Source organism: Pleurodeles waltl, chromosome 1_1, assembly GCF_031143425.1.
Source record: "Pleurodeles waltl isolate 20211129_DDA chromosome 1_1, aPleWal1.hap1.20221129, whole genome shotgun sequence".
Lineage (NCBI taxonomy): Eukaryota > Metazoa > Chordata > Amphibia > Caudata > Salamandridae > Pleurodeles > Pleurodeles waltl.
In genome coordinates this window covers 981,036,953-981,050,645 of record NC_090436.1, presented here as the reverse complement: position 1 = coordinate 981,050,645, position 13,693 = coordinate 981,036,953, and the positions used below count along the sequence as shown (strand labels likewise).

The following is a 13,693-nucleotide window of genomic DNA, read 5'->3' as shown; positions in this document are numbered from 1 at the left end:
GCCAAGGCCTAACTAGGAGACATGCAAAGCTCATTCAATACCACTGTATTCACACAGTACTCACACATATGAAAGAAAATACTCAGTGTTACAAAAATAAAGGTACTTTATTTTGGTGACACAAATGCAAAAAATACCATAGAGACTATACTCCCTTAGGAGGAAAGTAATACACAAATTATATACACTAGTATGCAGAAATAGCTATAAAAACAGTTAGAAAACAGTGCAAATAGTGGAAATCACAATAGTTAGAAATGGGCCTTGGGGAACACAAACCATATACTAAAAAAGTGGAATGCGAAAGTCGGTTTCCCACCTAGGCAAGTATAGTGTCTAGAGGGGCACTAGGAGTATTAGAAAACACCAAAGGTAAGAAATGGAACCCACCCCAGAACCCAGGAAAGCAGAAGTAAATCACAGTAACTTTCCTAGAACACACAAGAACATGAGAAAGAAGTTATTGCAAGAACCAGAAGAGAATGCAAGACACCAACGATGGATTCCTGGACCTGAAGACCTGTAGAAGAAGGGGACCAAGTCCAAGAAGCACTGAAGATTCCAAGGAGAGCAGGAGCCCCTGCTAATCCGGATGAAGGTGCAAAATAAGACCCACCGTCAGTACTGCACCCAAGAAGACAGATGCGGGTTCCTGGTTTGTGCAGAAGATATCCCACGCCGGAAGGTTGATTGCAGTCTGGTTTGCGTTGCTGGATTCCGCCAACAAGCCTTGGCACACACAAAACTCGCGGTTAGCGGGAAATGGTTCTGCCCGGGACCAGGAGGGACCTGGTGGACTCTACCCAGCTGGGGGAGTCAGAGGGGGCTCTCAGCAACTCAGAGAGCCCTCAGAAGACCAGGGAGCATACACAGGAATCCCACAGCACGGGGACAAAGAAGGTGCAAAAGGAGGACCACACAGCACTACACAAAAGGATCCCATGCTGCTGGAGAACCACTTAGGAAGCTGTGCATCACAGGAGTGAGTGCTGGGGGCTGGAGCTGCACAGTGCACGAAGAACTTGGTGGAAGGGTGCCAACAAGCCCTGCAACTGCAAAACACGCAGTTCACAGGGGTACTGTCTTGCGTGGGGAGGCAAGCTCTTACCTCCACCAAAGTTGGACAGTAGGAAGTCAGGACCATTGGGACCACTTAAGTCCACCAACCGTGATGCTGGATCCATGCACTTCATCAGGAGAGGTGACTCATGCCACCGGTCGTCGCAGCAGAGGGGTGCCTGCAGAAGCAGGGTAATGACTCCTTCACTCCAAGGGAGATTCCTTTGTTTTTCTGGTGCAGGCTTAAGACAGCCTGTCCTCGGAGGATGCATGACCTGGAAACAGATGCAGTTGCTGGCAGGAGCTGAAGATACAATGTTGCAGAAGTCGTCTTTGCTTCTCTGTTGCAGTTTGTAGAGTTCCTGGAGGGTCCAGATGCAGTTTCTTTGGTAAGAAGGTGAAGTAAAGGATGCAGAGGATTCCTGCTGGAGCTTGCAATCCGAATCTGAAGAACCACCCAAGAGAGAGACCCTAAATTGCCCTGAAAGGGGGATTGGTTAGATACACACATAAGCACCTATCAGGGAAGGGCTCTGACGTCACCTGCTGGCACTGGCAACTCAGATGCTTCCTGAGTGCCCTGCCAACTTGGAATCCAAGATGGCAAAACCCAGAGACCCTTTGGAGGAGCTCTGAGCACCACCCCTGGGGTGGTCATGGATAGGGGAGTGGTCACTCCCCTTTTCTTTGTCGAGTTTCCCACCAGAGCAGGGACTTGGGGTTCCTGAACCGGTGTAGACTGGATTATGCAAAGAGGGCACCATCTGTGCCCTTCAAAGCATTTCCAGAGGCTTGGGGAGGCTACCCCTCCCAAGCCTGTAACATCTATTTCCAAAGGGAGAGAGTGTAACACCCCTCTCCCAAAGGAAATCCTTTGTTCTACCTTCCTGGGCTTGAGCTGCTCAAGCAACAGGAGGGCAGAAACCTGTCTGAGAGGTGGCAGCAGCTGGAATGGCAATACTGGGGGTCCTCCAAGGAGCCACCCAGAGTGCATGGAATCATACAACCAATGCTTGCAACACGTTTGATACCAAACATGCCTATGTTCGGAGTTAACATTATGTAGCTGGACGTAGGTAGTGACCTATGTCCAGTACATGAATAAAATGGCATCCCCGCACTCACGAAGTCTGGGAAAATGGTCCTGGAGGTGTTGGGGGTACATCTGCTAGTGTAGGAGTGCCCTCACACACAGGTTCTCAGCACCCTGCCCTCAGGGCTGGAAGGCCTGCTATAGGGGTGACTTATAATTGACCTGGTGAAGTATCAATGGCAGTGAAAGGGTGCATGCACCTTTTCACACAGGCTGCAATGACAGTCCTGTAGAAGCCCTTGCATGCAGGTGTCAAAAGATATGCTGCAGCCCATAGGGATCCCCTGAAACCCAATGCCCTGGGGTCCCCAGTACCATATACTAGGGACTTATAAGGGGGCACCAGTATGCCAATTGTGGGTGAAATACTGTATTACCAGTATGCAATAACCATAATTTAAGGGAGAGAGCATAACTACTGGGATCCTGATTGGCAGGATCCCAGTAGACACAGTCAAACACACTGACAAACAGACCAAAGGTGGGGGTAACCATGCTAGAAGGAGGCTACTTTCCTACAATAGAAGAATCAGACACTTGAGGAATCTTTTGCTGAAAGTGTGATGATTTGTTGGAACTCAGAATTTGATATATAATACCAGGATGTTATCAATTAGGAATTGTGAGCTTTGCCTTTAAAAGACCTGGTTAAAATTGCAGGTGCAAAATGTTTGAACATGGGAAGCAAAATAAGGACATATGTTTGGAGTAATGTTGTCTCTACAAGTGAGAGCTGAATATGCCTCATACACAGACCCCGCTAAGTATCTTGGCAGGCGTAAGATAATACTATTTGTAAATACAAATGTCTTCCTCAAGACGATCCTCTGCTTGACCTGGAACTGCAATAATGCACCGGAAGTCCTTGTGGTATTTTCAAGGATGGCATGTGTGAATTAATTTCATTGGTGCCTATTAAATTACTGCAAATTGTTGGCACAGCATGGGGGCAACCATCAATCTAAGGTCAATAAATATCTGTGAGATATGGGAGATGCAGGGGCCCTTCGTCACATTCTGCAGAGGGGCCACATCATTTTGTGTCACACCAGTAGTATAGGGTGTTGAAGACTGGGAGTTCTGAATCTGTGTGGTGTGTTCTGTACCACTGATCTCAAATAATAGAGATGTTTACCTATTCCACTGTGGACCCTGCATCATTTTAGTGGAGACAAGGGCTAGGGGCTTCATGTGGGGTAGCAGTGAAGACTTGGGTGTAAACCTGTGGAGCAATCACCACAGAGGGTTGATTTGAAGAACTCTCTTCCACTGTATCAACAAAGAAAGCAGCACAATAATTTGTGGTAAATTGAACAGAACTAGAAGTCTCCATTAATGGATCCTGCTAGTGAATGAACAGCTGAATTTGTTATTCTTTCGTGAAATTCATGACTAGATTTTCCATGCCCAGGCGTTTTATAGGAGACAAAGCAGATGTCACTTTATAAGATCTTTAGTTTAATTAGTAAATGTAAGATTTCTGCCCATTTACTGTATTTAAGTGAAGTAAAACGTTGGCAAGAATTCCCAAAATTCTTCCTAGGTATTTCAGTGAGTCTGGCTATTGCACCATAAGCGCCTGAATCTCACTGACTCCACGCACTGAAATAATGCTATTAAGTAACACACCTTCAAACTGTTCTTCAAAAGAGAACAAGTATGCTTTGGCACAAAAGGAGGTGACACTACTATGGTTAACGGTGTACTTGGGTTTGATGGGGGCAAGAGCAGGTTGGGTTGACTTGTTTGAGCCCCTCAAGTTATGCAAGCATAACTAATATTTGGTCTTCAAGTAAGCCGTCAATGAAGCTAATTGTAGCTTAACAGATGAATAACTTAAATATACATATATACACAATCTTGAAAACAGATTCGGAAGGATTTTCTATGGTCTAAGAATTCTCCAGTTGATTAAAAACATCCACTTTTTTGAGTTGCATCTGCTTGTGGTTGGCATTCTGGCCTCCATAAGAATATTGTGGCATATCTAGGAAGATTTAAGTACCCAAACACTACAATTTCCGAGGCCCTGCTACAAAGTTCATTGAGTTGGGGGTCATGACGTCTGATGTGGCCTAAGCATTTCACCAAGAGCCATAGGTAGCAATCCAACTGATGTATGTTGTCTTCTTTGCTGCAAATGAATACAAGTTAGCTAAAAAGAAAAAGCAGTGGATGGGCTGGCAGTCTCTGTGACTAGCATGTGTTGGTGACATCAACACCACTGGGGCAAAAGTCAAGGTAACAGCCTTATTCCAACTGATCCACAAGACAGTGCCCCTAGCACCAGCAGCACGTATCTTAAAATATAGTCTGGGCAGTTTTCTGTTGCCATGCATTGCAAATAATCTTTCTTGTGGGAAATCAATTTGGTAAAGTGTCATGAAGAAAGACGCCTAACTCTATGTATGCATACTGTGTGTGGGATGTTTCTGCATTTTCCCAGGACATGCTGGGAAAAAGACTAAAACATTGTTTTTGCTCACCCATTACCAAATTACCTGCACATACCAGGACAAAGGGACTAACATTATTCCCCTTTTGGTTTTTGAGGTACAGCTCAACACTGGTATTGTCCATTGAGATCTTCACCTACTTGACCTGCTTTACATCATGGCTAAGACTGATGTTTTCATATTCTCCAGGTGCATCTAGAAAGCTGTGTAGATTTTGTATGATTATTGTGGGGACTGGGTCACAGAATACTATCACATTAGCAACTTTTGATCACTTCGGAAGTGGTCTTCTATTAAAAGGTGTGTGCAGCACTAAGGGAATATGTGATGTCATCAATACCACCGGCTTCATCACTATTCTCAGTGTAAGAGACTGTGACATCTGGCAAAATGTAACTGTGTTCTGAGATGGCAGAATTTTGTACGCAGTCAGAGGAGCGACCACTTTCAGACCTTTACCTACTACCAGAAATGTATTTTGTTGTGTGCGGTGCTGAGATGGCTTCTGCACGTTGATGTTCAAGTTGCTTCCTCGGATCAGACTTCCTCTGCCTGCACTTGTAAAAGTTGCACTGCCATCCCTGGCAACTTTTCTCTGACTTGCTCACAGTTTTCCTTGTGGTAGAGTCGAGAAATCTGTGGAACACTTGAGATTCAAAGCCTTTGACAGAGATGTGCGAGAAGGAAGCCAAGTTTTTTTTTAAAGGAATTTCCCCAATGTGTATCCCCTGCCTTACCAGACTTTGAAGTGTCTGTTGGGGACGATGACAGCGATATAAGTCTTTTCAGCTTCACCCCTGGTGGGGAGGCTATTATTTCCACCTTTTAAGTCCTGTCAGTGCGACATAAGTAGAGACCTGTCTATCGACCTGTGCATGACATGGTTTTAACTTGCATTCAACCTAAGTAGAAAGAGTCCATTTGGGATACAGTGTGCATAGTGTCTATTCTCCACAGTGGAACTGAAAGCCTGCCTTTTCTCTTCTCCATGACTTCCTACTGAAACTGGGATTACTTGTGGGTGAGTGGATAGCCACCATCCCTTGTATTAGCGAAGGGACCTCTTGGGACATACCAGTCTGATTTGAATACACATCTTGTTCCAGGTGTGACTGGTCTGATGTGTGACACCCTCTCCAGTGAAGCCTGTAAAAAGTGGGCAGAGGAAAAAGATGCTCTCGGTAATGGGTGAAGGTATCAAACTTTTAAATAAGCAAGAACTTTGGTCCGCTCATGCTTCCTCGTTGTGAAGCCAAAAACGTATTGCCCACCTAAAGCCATCAACTCATTAAAATAGTAATTTATAAGGCACAGAAATGTTTTTTTTTAGAATCAGAATAAGCCTTGGACTCCTGGAGAGATTCTGGGGCTGTGGCTGACAAGAACAAGCAGCAATGTGCTACTTATCACAGAAAGGAGATGACCCTCCCCTCTGCCTGCAAAGGGGCCAGCCCCACTGTAAATCTGCCTGGAGTTTACCTCAACTAACCATGCTGCTAGGAAGCAATTCGTTTTTTGCAGCCCAGCTCGGCTGAATTGCTGAAGCAGTTTAAGAATATCTCCTGAATCTTGGTGTCACTGTGACCTGCTGTTATCAAATTCCGGGCTGCACTATCACAACTACCTTTGCCCTTGTGGAATCCACATGAACCTGCTCACTTTCAGGCCCAGAGGGACAGTGACTCTCTATTTCACACTTGTCAGTGTGGGTTGTGTTCAGTTGGCTGCAGCTTCCTATCTTAATATCCAAGTTAGGCTTGTGGGCGCATAATAAAAAACTCAAGCTGCCAATTGGGACTGATAAAGGCTTTGAGGCGATTGTATGCCACAAGTTGCTGGGAGCGTCATACCACTGGGAAATTCTGATCACAAGTAGCCCTTTTGAGTACACAATTGATAGTTCTGCCTTTAGCATTTCTCCATTACTCCACCAAATCCTCACCTTTCCCAACCAGGTGGCCTTTGTCATACATTTAAAAAAATTATTTGCAGTCTCTGCATCTCATATTTTATCTCAGTCACTCCTTTCTGCATCCTGGGTATGTAGTTTTGTGAACCAAAAGTATATTCACTTTTTTAGTCTGTTCTCATGTTTTCCTTGACTACACTAATTTGTCTTTATAATAATTATTCCAAAATATATTCAATTTGTGCATTTTTATTGTCTTATGGAGTGCTATAGATGTGGAATTCTAAGATTCATATGACATTTTAAATGCACTTTGCAGACATCGATACTGGTCACAGAACAAAGACTAGAAGTCACGCCAAATGCTGAAACTCTGGCCACTCTTGGCCTGATTTAAAAAGGTAACTTACATGTTTGAGTACATTTAAACTTTGGAATAAGTTTACTACTTTTTGGTGTTCAAAAACTCAGAGTGTAAATTTACTGAAAAAGTTATGTCTTTACCCAGTGTGTAAAACTATTAGCTAACTCTTGTGTGGGTGGGTGACGTCCCTCCTTAAACCCAATTTACTCCACCCTACTCCCATCCCCTTTTGTTGTAAATCTGCACCGTTTTCCACCCAGTTTTTAATGTCCCTCCCAATTTAATGCTAAAATGTATATTTACATATGCTGAAATTCTACAGTCGGACCAGAGAACTCCACAAACATAAATATAGGGAATGCAGGGGCATAAATCTCTCCATATAGATTGTGAATTAAGATTTGGACTACATTTTGTAGTTCTCCGAAATGTTATAGAAAGTGTAGTTTGTGAATCAGGTCCTGAAAAGTCAGGTTTGCACTTCTTTGGTACAACAGTGCGAGTGCTTGTGAACCCGATGTTGGGAAAAACAATGTGAAGATGCACCTACAATGTAGGTAGGGTATTGTGGGTCTGGAGTCAACATTATCATGGGATATCCTTATCCTGCCTATATTTGATGTACAAGAACTTTGTTCAAGTAAATAAAATGCGTTTCCAAGCCTAACCACAAAACAGCAGGATAAAAGACTGGAAGTGAAAGTCTGATAGGTATCTGGGGCAATAATTAATCATTACAACGGCTGTCGATGTTGTCAAACAAAGATGCAAATTTCCTAATCAACTTACTTAGAATTTTCAGAGATGTTGGTTTCAGATTATTAACGGCGTTTGCAAATGCAGCAACAAGAGGCACAGCCTCCTGGGACCCGTGCATCAAAGAACATTCTGGAAGGATGAGGAATATAGCCAGAGCATCATGGTGGGCAGGAAGCTGTGAGAGCTCAGGGATAATGTAATTCTTCAAGCAGGAATTAATCTGAAACGAGTATGAGAGGAAGATATATATATAGTTATTATTTGCATAGCCATTTTGAAAAACTGAAAGATACATGAAATAATGTAATAAATTTAATAGTGCTAGTTTTTAATGAGCCTACAGATGATTCAATTTGCATTCTGCATATCAGAAGCCTGTCTTTGTTGTAGGACCCGTGCTTAGTCTCCATTTTAGATTTCTGTTTTAGCTTGACATCTTTTTCTAATGGTGACTTTTTCACATATTTTCCACTAACACGAGAAGGTGCTGCATCCGCATTTATTCTTGGTAGGTATTGTAGCCCTGTAGTCTGCATGTTTAGTTCCAGGGGCGTACAATCAGAACAGGATGCCCTTGCTTTATTTTCTGTGCTTGTTAGGAGACAACCCACCTGCGCTAAACAAACCCAAAAAACTGTTCTGCACCTCTGCCCTAGTTTGATAAGGATAGTGTTCTATTATATAAACACCATGCTACATCCGGTGCCTGGAGCACTTCATGGTAGGATTATTATGGAACCGCTGTGAACTGTGACTAAGATGTAGCTCTGCTGACCCTGACATTTGCCCTACAAACGAAGGTAGCCTGCACAGTTAGACCGGCTTCTGGACACATAAAACCAAGGTATGGGGGTTAGACTATCCCAATAGATATGGCAGAGTGTACTCAAAGGCATGTTCTCTTTAGTATAGTATTAGTAACAGAAAGGAGTAAGGTAAGATTAATAACATTTAACATGGTTACATTGTTTGTATTGTTCACTATTCTAATAATATTCATTACAACACTGTGTCTCATTTGCCTAATAATCACAGCTCACGTTTTCGTTGCAAGAATACAATCATTTCAATAAATGTTTTGAAAATGCATTTTCACATCTTTTTTGTTTATACCTTGGGCACGCAAAAGTAGGAAACGAAAGGGCTAGATCTGTTTCCACTAATTCCTTGGGAATCAGAGTGGTCATGTTAGCGGTTACCAATAACATCTATTACCCTGGTCAGGTTAGAGGTTTAGATGTGGTATTATGAGCTAGACTAACAAAACAAACCAACATTTACTGATGATATAATAAGCCTAAGGGCCTGTTTTAGAGTTTGGCAGATGGGGTTACTCCATCAAAAACGTAACGGATATTCCATCTGCCATATTACGATTCCATTATATCCTATGAAAATCATAATATGGCAGATGGGATATCTGTCACGTTTGTGACGGAGTAACCCATCTGCCAAACTCTAAATCCTGCCCTAAGTCTCTACATTATGAATTTCGTGTTGTTATAATACACTTGTAGGAACTGTATAACAGCTTGTTATGAGCTATATTCCTTTCATTCTTTATTCCAGCACAGGAAATCCATCATTACACCAGCTACAACTAGATTTTTTTGATTTTCATCTCTAGCTCTACTGCCTGGCTGAGCACTCCCGTTGGGCCCTGAAATATAGCTGACTCACCTGTAGGGAGGACACATCCCCTCTCCGTGTGCAGAAGAGGTCAAACCAAATCATACGGTAACAGCTGCTGCTAAGGAAAGAGGCCTTACTGTTCAGCTAAACATCCATACATATACTGAGGCCCAAAACCTTACTTACAATACCAGTCACCTCTTTTTTAAATTTCTTTAGTCAAGTGTTTACAGTTAACATAGGACATGTCAAACTATCCTGTCCACCTTATGAGCATTAGCTTACAGCAGGACAGCTTTTAACATATAATGCATAAGATTCCATAGTCAAGAGTGTCCCTCCCACTATCCCATATTATCCTTATGGCATCAAAGCAAAATTACAACCTTTGCTGTTCAAAGTTGCCTATCGTGGCCACTCTGAACTTCACTCAACATCGGTCAGGTGTATCCCACAGACCCATATAATCCCCTAGACTGAGTAGTGTGCACAATTTACAATACTGATTCATATTTGTCTACTTCTCAAGTAATTTGCAACAAGCTGCACCATGTCACATCACAGTTCCAGATTCAGCAAAGCCTTAAATAGGCTACTGAATTTTCAGGCGTAAGATGCACTTGCTCTAAAAAGGTGTGTGAACTGGGCAATAGTTTTGTAGGCTACATAATGTTTAAGTGTATATGCCTTACCTGCTGTAAAACTTGTTCACGATTTTTAACCACATAAAAAAAGAGGGAGGCAGCATTATGGTCAATCCATGATACATCTGAAGTGGTACAATGTATTTCTCTACCGAAAAGAAAAGACACAAGTATGAGATATGCCTTGAAATTACCTACATATAACAGTATATAAAACTGTTGAGCATCATTGTTCAATAAGGCAATCAATGATCATGCAACAGTGTCATTTACACACTAATCGAATCCTGAAACCTAATGTCACTGATTTAGATTTTGTCAAGGTCCCAGGCACTTTAAATTGGAGTTGAATGCCTAAAGGCCATGAGAGTATACAGACAATCCTAAAAGAGAAAGGCAAGACATATCAGCAGATCTGCAAAGAATGGTAGCAGTTTGCAAGTAAAGAATACAATAGTAAGTTAAACATTGTATAATCTGCAATTGACCAAAGTGTGCTCTGGGCACGGACCCATTCTTATATGCCTTAAACAGACCAGGTTGTGTCCCTTTGTACAACCTGAACCCTGCAGGAAAGGGATGGTGTAAACTCATCTGCTGTATTCCATCTTCTCACACTGATGGAGGTGGGGGTTCGCCACACTTGTAAGCATGATGCAACTCAACTCCCACTCATGCATTTTTGTCCTCAATTTCGTGCCTCAACAAAGGGAGTGAGCTGGCTGAGGAATTTCATGACTTAGAGAATGTGTCAATCTGCAAATTGCCATCTACATATAAACATATGGGGAAGACGAACTGAGTCTACTGGAGCGTGCCAATGGGAAATCCCTCTCTGCACTAGAGTCCTTCAAAGAGCTGCTAAAGGCATTGGAGTATTTTGGTTGGAACTCTGCAGTGATAAGCAAACCCTTTTTTCCGAACTGAGACAGACTGTCCAGGACCACCTTCAAGTTCTCCTATCTAATGAAACAGCTGGAGACTGCTGCCAGGTCCACGAACTATGGGATAAACGTGCCTACCTTCCAGGACATTAAAACCACGGAATGCAGTATTAAGGATCATTGTGCTGGGGGATTGGACTCACACCTTGCCAAAGCCTGTGGACTAGGTCGGGGTCCCCCAAACCTATATATCATGAGCACTTACAGTAAGTGAGACCAGGAATCTTTGGGAACCTCTTTTCACCATCACCTGTTGGCATGAAACAACTCTTCAGTCCTCAGCTGCAAACAGCAGCCCTGGGTGACTGAGCAGCTGTGCAGATGATCTCTGTACTCGTGCTTTGAGCAAATCTACACAGATTCGTTTTGCGATCTTGTCTGGGAGACATGCATTTGTAAAAAGCAAAAAGATGCTCATGTCACACAGGGGAGATCTGGAAAAGAAGCTGAGGAAGAACTGAGCCTTAAGGGAGACACCAAAAGGTGATGGGTGGAACATTCACAAAAGTCTGAGGAATGGGCATCAATAGGCAGTCCATCGTGTTTTGGCCAACTGTGCCGTACGAGATGTTTAGCAATTATAAGCAGTATCTCTGAGTTCCCACATACACACACCTCTGAGAAGTAAAAGGGTAACAGATGAGGGAGCCTAAGCATCTGAGGCTACTTTAATTCAACTCTTATCTACACCCACCATCGCAGCTCAGGTCTCCCTCTTCTTGTCACTGATGTCAAGGGTAGAAATAATGTACACAGGGCAAGAGTGGACAGTAATTTTATTCATTACAATTCAACTACTGTTACCGATTTTCACTACACCTGCTTTCTCAAACATTTTGTATGCATAACATTTTTCACAGGAGGGAAATGAAGTCTTTCTGGGGCAGAGAACGAAAGGAGGATTCATTCTCAGTTAGACTCTTAGAAGTGTAACTATTTGCCAGTTGTGTCCTGGAATGGTTAAAATGTGCACCGTTTGTTTATCCAGCCTTCATATGAATGTAACAAAAATGTTCCCAATTATGAGGCCACAAACTGATCTACATGAGGTTCTCTTTAGGTCTGCTTTAAAAAGTACAAGGCCCCTTGTAAACAAACGTGCAGCCTTTAACATTTGATGTAAGAAGGCTTTCTACATTTTGTGAAAAAAGGCCTCATTTTCAAGGGGTCCCCAATTGTAGGAGGTAACAATTTATTAGCTTTCATTAAAATATATTTCTATGTTATTTACAGTACTAGGAATTTAAATACTTGCAGGACAAATCACAGCATATTTAAAAAGTGCATTTATGAAAATGTTTTTTGTATGACCCAGTAGGGGTTACTACAGTGTATGAGAGGGTGGTCTAAGAAGGATAGTGAGAGACAAGTGTGAGAGCTTTCGAAGTTGCTATGAAGAGCTTTCGAAGTTGCTTTAACGAGATGGACAATTGTTGGTGCTGGATTCGCAGAGGTGGTTTTAACTCAAAGTATGCTTTGTGGTAAATATTTCAAGCACAAGAATTCCAACATGATCAGGTTTTCTTACTTACCTCTGTTGTAAGAAACTTCCATTGACACATTCAACGGATGAAAAGATTTGTTTGATTTCCCTAGAATTAGATAAAAAATAAAATTTGAGATAGAGTTTAAAAGTGGAAATATCTCTGCACCGGGTACTCCAAGAAGCCCCTGTGCCAAAGGATAAAACACACATTAAAATATAACTACAGTTCAAAATGCTAGTAAATTAAGTTTTATCCAGACAGCAAATAGAACACATTAGATGAAAGGACAGTGTATGCTTCGAGAGTCACACAAGATAACCCTTCAGCCCTTTTCTAGACATAGGAAGCCCAGTGGTAACATATTTATAAATTCCTTTCTATAATGCAATGACTTTCTTTAACATACACTGCATGGTGATGAATCTTACATACATGAGTGCAAACTGTAGGAGTGTAGTGAGTTTCTCTTCTTTATTTTAGTGACTGAATATGTTGCCTACCATTAAACCAAAGATGCGGAGTACTGCACTGATATATGAATACTGATTGAGGACTGCCATCAGGAAACAAAGGGGGTCATTATGACCCTGGCGGAAGGCGGAGAACCGGCGGTAAGACCGCCAACAGGCTGGCGGTCTTACTTTGTGGAACTATGACCATGGCGGTTACCGCCATGGTCATCCGCAGGTTCTCCGTTCCGTCCGCCAGGGCGGAGACGACCGCTGGGCTGGAGACCTGGGTCTCCAGCCCGGCGGCCGTCACTATACCGCCGGCGGTATTTGGACCCAGCTTACCGCCGTGGATTTCCAGTGGTTTGAACCGCCATGAAACCGCCGTGAAATCCATGGCGGTAAGCACTATCAGTGCCAGGGAATTCCTTCACTGGCACTGATAGGGGTCTCCCCCACCCCCCACCCCCACCCGACTCCCTCCCCTACACCCCCCACCACCCCTGCCACCCCCCAAAGGTGGCAGGGCCCCCCTCCCCACCCCGACCCCCAACATCACATCACCCATACCCACACGACACGCACTCAGGCACCACCTACACACTTACACGCACACACGCCGACATACATGCCTGCATCCACACACAGTCAGACACGCACACCCACATTCAAACATACACGCACACATCCATACAGACATACCCACAGACATACGCACTCATTCCCATACACACAACACCCCCGCAAGCATACACGCACTCACACACCCCCCCTACATACACACACGCACACCCCCATGCACCCACACAACACACAACACCCCCCCAAAAGAGGAAACATCCTTTATTATGAGGTTTTATTAACGAAGTCGTGGTTAACGAAAGCGCAACAACGTTT

The 13,693-nt window shown here is 43.3% G+C and overlaps 1 protein-coding gene across 1 annotated transcript in view; it reads right to left on the bottom strand.

The window, feature by feature from the left end:
- HERC5 (HECT and RLD domain containing E3 ubiquitin protein ligase 5) overlaps positions 1 to 13,693 on the bottom strand; it is a 315,041-nt gene that overhangs the window by 188,981 nt on the left and 112,367 nt on the right. The window contains exons 10-12 of the mRNA XM_069230254.1: positions 12,393 to 12,452; positions 9,965 to 10,064; positions 7,671 to 7,860 (exon numbers count right to left, since the gene is read on the bottom strand). Coding sequence (XP_069086355.1) covers positions 7,671 to 7,860; positions 9,965 to 10,064; positions 12,393 to 12,452 — 350 coding nt within the window. The remainder of the gene's footprint in view (positions 1 to 7,670; positions 7,861 to 9,964; positions 10,065 to 12,392; positions 12,453 to 13,693) is intronic.